Source organism: Arachis ipaensis, chromosome B08 (genome assembly GCF_000816755.2).
Source record: "Arachis ipaensis cultivar K30076 chromosome B08, Araip1.1, whole genome shotgun sequence".
In the NCBI taxonomy this organism is placed as follows: domain Eukaryota; kingdom Viridiplantae; phylum Streptophyta; class Magnoliopsida; order Fabales; family Fabaceae; genus Arachis; species Arachis ipaensis.
The window spans coordinates 90,286,328-90,292,765 of record NC_029792.2 but is presented as its reverse complement, the minus strand read 5'-3'; the positions used below and the strand labels follow the sequence as shown (position 1 = coordinate 90,292,765).

At 33.9% G+C, this 6,438-nt stretch overlaps 1 protein-coding gene across 1 annotated transcript; it reads right to left on the bottom strand.

Annotated features, from left to right (window-relative positions):
* Positions 4,754-5,326, bottom strand: LOC107611247. The gene has a single exon (XM_016313197.1). It carries the CDS (start codon positions 5,324-5,326, stop codon positions 4,754-4,756), a length of 573 nt encoding a protein of 190 aa, XP_016168683.1.

The window sequence follows — 6,438 nt, the reverse complement described above, 5'->3', positions numbered from 1 at the left end:
AGTATAGTTCTAAAAACAAACAATCCTCAATAAAAAATTTGTTTGTCACAAGTACAAACCCCAATAAAAATTAACCAAAGTATTTAAACCTCGGGTCGTCTCACAAGAAATTGTAATGAAGTGTTTAATTATTGGCTATGAAGATTTAAGGGGGTTTGATTTATAATTGGCAAGGAAATATAAAAGCAAGAAAGTAAACAACAAGAACTAATAAAATAAAGGAAAGAACTGTTGGCTAGACATAGGTAATTTGAGATCACAATCCTTGTCTACAAACCATAGATTGATAATTATGAGGGGCCAACCCATTTAGTCTACTCCTATGCTTGAAGTAAGTATAATGTCTACCTCAATGCATTAAGTACGTCAAATAGGCTTGATCAACATCAATCCATACGTCCTAACCTAACTACTAATTGACTTAGTAGTAGGCTAGAGTCAATGGTTATCAAATTAACCATATAGGGTTCTCAAATCACCAATTCAATGAGACCCAATGACTCAAGGTCACTCAATTCCCTTAACCTAGGCCAAGAGTTAAGAAAACTACTCAAAAACTAGAGAAAATATTTCATCAAACACCTAGAGTGCAATAAAAGTAAACATCACAAAATGCAAGAATTAACAAAACCCATAACTATCTTAAGCAAGAAATCAACAATAGCAATGAAGGTAAACATAAAAAAAGACATGGAAACATAACATTGCATTAGAAGAAATCAAGATTCAACAATGGTTCATCAACATAAAAGAGAGCAAAATAAGAAATTAACAAGAGAAGTGACTAAATTAAAATGCTAGAACAAGTAAAAGTAAAAGAAAACTAAAATGAAAAAATATTAAAATCTAGATAAAAAAGGTAATGGAAATAAGAACCCTAAATCTAGAGAGAGGAGAGAGCCTCTCTCTCTAGAATTCTACCCTAAAACATGATGAAAACTCATCTATGACTCCTTAGTTCATTCCCCCTCAAATCCTTGGGTTCAATAGCATCAGAAATGAGTTGGATTGGGCCCAAAAGGCTTCAGAAATCGCTGGCCACGAGTTGCTTTAAGTGAGTCACGCTGATCCTGCAATGCGCACGCATGGGGGACGCGTGCGCGTCGCCTAACTGTAAGGCAAGTATGGCATATTTTATATCATTTTGAAATTCTGGATGTTAGCTTTCCAACGCAACTGAAACTGCCTCATTTGGACCTCTATAGCTCAAGTTATGATCGATTTAGTACGAAGAGGTCAGGATTGATAGCTTTGCAGTTCCTTCATTTCTTCATGAGTTCTTCCACTTTGCATGCTTTTCCTTCATTCCTTCAATCCAATCTTTGCCTTCTAAACCTGAAATCACTTAACAAATATATCAAGGCATCAAATGGAATAAAGGTGAATTAAATTTAGCTATTTTAAGGCCTAAAAAGCATGTTTTCACACTTAAGCACAAATTTAGGGAGAATTACAAGACCATGCTATTTCATTGAATAAATGTGAGAAAAGTTGATAAAATCCCCTATAAATTAAGCACAATATAAACCACAAAATTGATGTTTTCAAACTCGGTCATTCGACCGATCTCCGTGGGTAATAATTTCCTTTTTCAATACCAATTCTTGATTTCCTTTGTTAGTTAGTTGTTGCATTGTATGATAGGTTGCATGTTAGTTAGAATTTGTACGTATTTTTACCACTTCTTTTTATGTTAGGACTACTTGGTTAGGTTGATGATTTCTTTTCCAAGAAAAATTGTTTTAGGGCACCTTACCAATTTGAAAAAAAAATTTGTTGAACTTGCTTGAAGAATTTATTTTGGAACATGGTTTTTGAGCTAAGAACACAAGCATGTGAGTTTTGATTCCAATTATGTGATTACATCATATAACTACTTATTTTCCATTCTTGTGTGTATTATATTCTTTCTATGATTGTAATCCTTGATTTTTTTTTATTCTTTATGTCCATTATTTCATGTATAAATGTATTTATGTGATTGAGGTCATCATTTCATTTAGCTCACTTACCCAAATAGGCTACCTTTCATCAACCATTGTTAGCCAATTTTGAGCCTATTTAATCCTTTTTGTTCTTAATTCTAGCACACCATTACCCCTAAGTAAAAAACAATAAATGTCCCTTAATTTGGATCTTTGATTAGCTTAGGCTAGTGAGGGTGTGTATCATTTGGGTATGGGAAACTTGGGACATTGGTTGAGGTAAAAGTATATTTTGTATTTTCATTGAAAATCATGGGATTGGGTACGTGCTTATGCATTAAATATGTAAAATTATATGTATTGATATGTTTGTATGTACTTTGTTGTGAAAAAAAATGTGAAAAAAATGTAGAAAAAGAAATAAAAAAATAAAAGAAACAAAAAATTTATAGAAAAAAAAATGCAATAAAAAGGGGACAAAAATGCCCCAAAGTAAAAGTAACAATAACAATGCATATGGAATGTGAATTAAAGAGAATGCTTGAGTATGTGAAAAAGTGGGAGTCATGGGTAGCTAGGCATTGAATTAGAATTGTATAGGTTGTTATATGTGTTTGGTGAGACCTTAGGTTAATCAAAGATTCAAATTTCAAGCTCACTTGACTATATGCATACCTTACCTTTACCCTAACCCCATTACAACCTATGAATAAGTCCTCATGATAAATGTATGCATGCATTGAATAATTGTTTATTGCTAGGTGAAAAACAAATTTTGGAAAGCATGAGTAGAAGAGAATTGAGTGATCAACCCTATACACTTGAGTGACTAGAGCGGATACACTTCCGGTGAGGGTTCGATACTCAATTTTTTGTTCCCGACTTTCATGAGCTTTTTTCTTGCAAGTCTATTTGAACTTCATTTTGATATTTGAATTGGTAGGATTCATGAATTGGCATACTACTTAGCCCTACTTGCTTATATATGTTCTTGGAGATTGATTCATTTTTAACCAAGTAGGTAGAATCACTTTGCGTTTAGTTGCATTCATATAGATAGGTGCATATAGTTTCTTTGCATTAAATAAATGTTTATACCCCTTTTCTTGTCCTTTTTTATTCTTAGCATGAGGACATGCTTGGTTTAAGTATTGGGAGGTTTGATAAACCCCAATTTTGTGATTTATCTTGTGCTTAATTTAGGAGATTTTATCAACTTTTCTCACATTTATTCAATGAAATAGCGTGGTTTTGTAATTCTCCCAAAATTTGTGCTTAAGTGTGAAAACATGCTTTTTAGGCCTTAAAATAGCTAAATTTAATTCACCTTAATTCCATTTGATTCCTTGATATATTTGTTAAGTAATTTCAGGTTTAGAAGGCAAAGATTGGATTGAAGAAATGAAGGAAAAGCATGCAAAGTGGGAGAACTCGTGAAGAAAAGAAGGAACTGCAAAGCTGTCAATCCTGACCTCTTCGTACTAAATCAATCATAACTTGAGCTACAGAGGTCCAAATAAGGCGGTTTCAGTTGCGTTAGAAATCCAACATCTGGGGCTTCAAAATGATATAAAATTTGCCATAGTTGCCTTGCAGTTAGGCATCGCACATGCATCCCCATGCGTGCGCGTCGCAGGATCAGCGTGACTCACTTAAAGCAACTCGTGGCCAGCGATTTCTGAAGCATTTTTGGCTCAATCCAACTCATTTTTGATGCTATTGAACCCAAGGATTGGAGGGGGAATAAACTAAGGAGTCATAGTTGAGTTTTCATCATGTTTTAGGGTAGAATTCTAAAGAGAGAGGCTCTCTCCTCTCTCTAGATTTAGGGATCTTATTTCCATTACCTTTTTTATCTAGATTTTAATCTTGTTTCATTTTAGTTTTCTTTTACTTTTACTTGTTCTAGAATTTTAGTTTAGTCACTTCTCTTGTTAATTTCTTATTTTGCTCTCTTTTAGTTATTAATGAACTCATGTTGCATTTGATTCCCTTTAATGCAATTGATGTTTTATGTTCCTTTTGTTGTTGAATTGAGTTGTTGATCTTACTTTTCTTGCATTGGGTAGTTGTAGAATTTATCTTTCCTTTCAATTTATTATGCCTTCCTTTTATGCCTTCCAAGTGTTTGACAAAATGCTTGGTTGGATGTTAGAGTAGATCTTTGAGCATTCTTGGCTTGGAAAGAGGAATTAGGTGATCTTAAGTCATGAATACCCAACTTATGTTGGTGATCTAGAATTATTGGTTAATATTGTTTCCATTGACGCTAATCTTTTGCTAATTCAATTAGCAAGTTGATTAGGACTTTTGGAATTAGATTAACTAGTCTTATTTGATTTTCTCTCATGTGATGATAACATTATACCTTCTTCCATTGTTAGAGATGACAAAATAGGATAAATTCTTGTTAATCATTGTTATTAGTGACTAGGATAGAAAGGTTACATTCTCAATTCTTGCCATGAATGTCTCTCTTTATTACTTGCTTTCTTTAGTTACTTAATTTACGTTTCTTTCCATTTATTTCTTTGCCTCTTTTATAAACCAAACCCCTTGTTCCTTCATAGCCAATAATTGACCACTTCATTGTAATTCCTTGTGAGACGACCCGAGGTTTAAATACTTCGGTTAATTTTCATTGGGGTTTATACTTGTGACAACCAATTTTTTTATTGAGGATTGTTTGTTGGTTTAGAACTATACTTGCAACGAGATTCAATTAAGAAATTCTATACCGACATGACAATTTCTCACATCACAAATTGATGTTAACTCCCAAGTCACAAAGAGCTTTGCCAATGGTGACATCCGAATGGTGTAAGAGTTTAAAAACTATCAGGATCTTTCAACGTCTGTGGTAGTTTCTTTTGAATGATGGCGCTACACTCTTTGGTGAGGATTACCTTTTCATCTTCCTTAAGGGATTTTCTCTTGGGCAACAACTCCTTCATGAATTTGACATAGAGAGGCATTTGTTCAAGGGCTTCAGGGAAAGGAATGTTGACTTGTAACTTTTTGAACACATCCAAGAACTTGAAAAGGTTATTCTTTTGATCATAGTTCTGTAACCTTTGAGGATATGAAATTCTTGGTTCATAGAGTTTCATTTTTTCCTTCTTCAGCTCTGTTGGTGCAGGAGTTTCCTCTAGTTTTTCCTCCTTTTTCTCTTCTAGAGGATCTTTGGTTATCTTCTCATTCTCCTTGGGAAGCTCCTTGTTAATCACTTTTCTACTCTTTAGAGAGATGGCCTTGTATTCTTCCCTAGAGTTTGGTATGGTGTCACTAGGAAAGAAATTGGTAGGATTTTCTGCCAATTGCTTAGCAGTTTGCCCTACTTGTACCTCTAGGTTTCTGATGGAAACTTCTTCATTTTTTAAATTTTCTCTTGTTTCTTGCATATAATCTTGGGTTTGTTGAATGAAAGAGGTAGTGGTCTGAGAAAGTTTTTCAATAGTAAGCTCAAGAGACGATCATTTTTTATGGTTGGCTTATTGTTAATATGGGACATTGAAGTTCCTTTGTCCTTGGTTACTCCAACCAAAATCGGGATGGTTCCTCTAGCTAGGATTATAAGTTTTGGAGTGTAACACCCTACCATTTATTGCCTTATGCTTATGTCATAATTCAGTTTGGTGCTACTAGAAGCCTGTGAAAGGATTTAAAACTTGAGGAAAAGACACTTCGTCAATCGCTCACACTCGAGAATATATATATAAGCGCATCGGAAGAAAGGCAGATAATTAAAAGCTCAAAAGATTAGGCCAGCTATATTTATAAGTATCAACTAGTCTCGGCCAGTTAGAGTTATAACTGTAAAATAGTTTGATAGACATAACCTATCTCTCCAAAATACATCGTAAGCCTCTAAAGGCAAGTCTTTAAAACAAGTGCATAATATAAGTGTTTCCAAAAGAATGAGAGTCTAAAATTAAAGTAGAATGAAAGGTCTTCTTTACTGTCTTCCAGATAAACCTCCTGCTCACTGAAAAGTGCTGGGACCTGCATCTGAAAAGTAATAATTCTCGAAACGAGTGAGAACATCATCCATTACGGGGTTCTCAGGAGGACAATAATTCCAAATAGAGACTATGTGAAAGTACATGAATCCGCTAGGCAATCTTAATCTCTAATCACACAAAATTCAAGCCTAGGGTTCTTTCTAATCTGAACAAAGTATATAAATAAATCTCAAATATATTAGTGATTCTCTAAATGTCAGTTCTTCCTGATACAAGCTATCATCTCTTTCAATATCATAGTTTTCCAATTTTAATAATTCAATATAAAGACTTAGTTTCAATGTTATCAATTTATTTTCAGTTTTTCCACAAACTGCAATCACCACATCTCATCAAGAAAAACCCTCAGTGTCACCACCATCAACATGAGGGATCTCTCAGTTGTGCAATCAAATACAAGACAATACAAGAAATACACAAAATAGAGATAACAGGTAAAGCACTTAGTTCAATTAACATATAGTTACATTTACTCAACAAGGCAAGCTAAA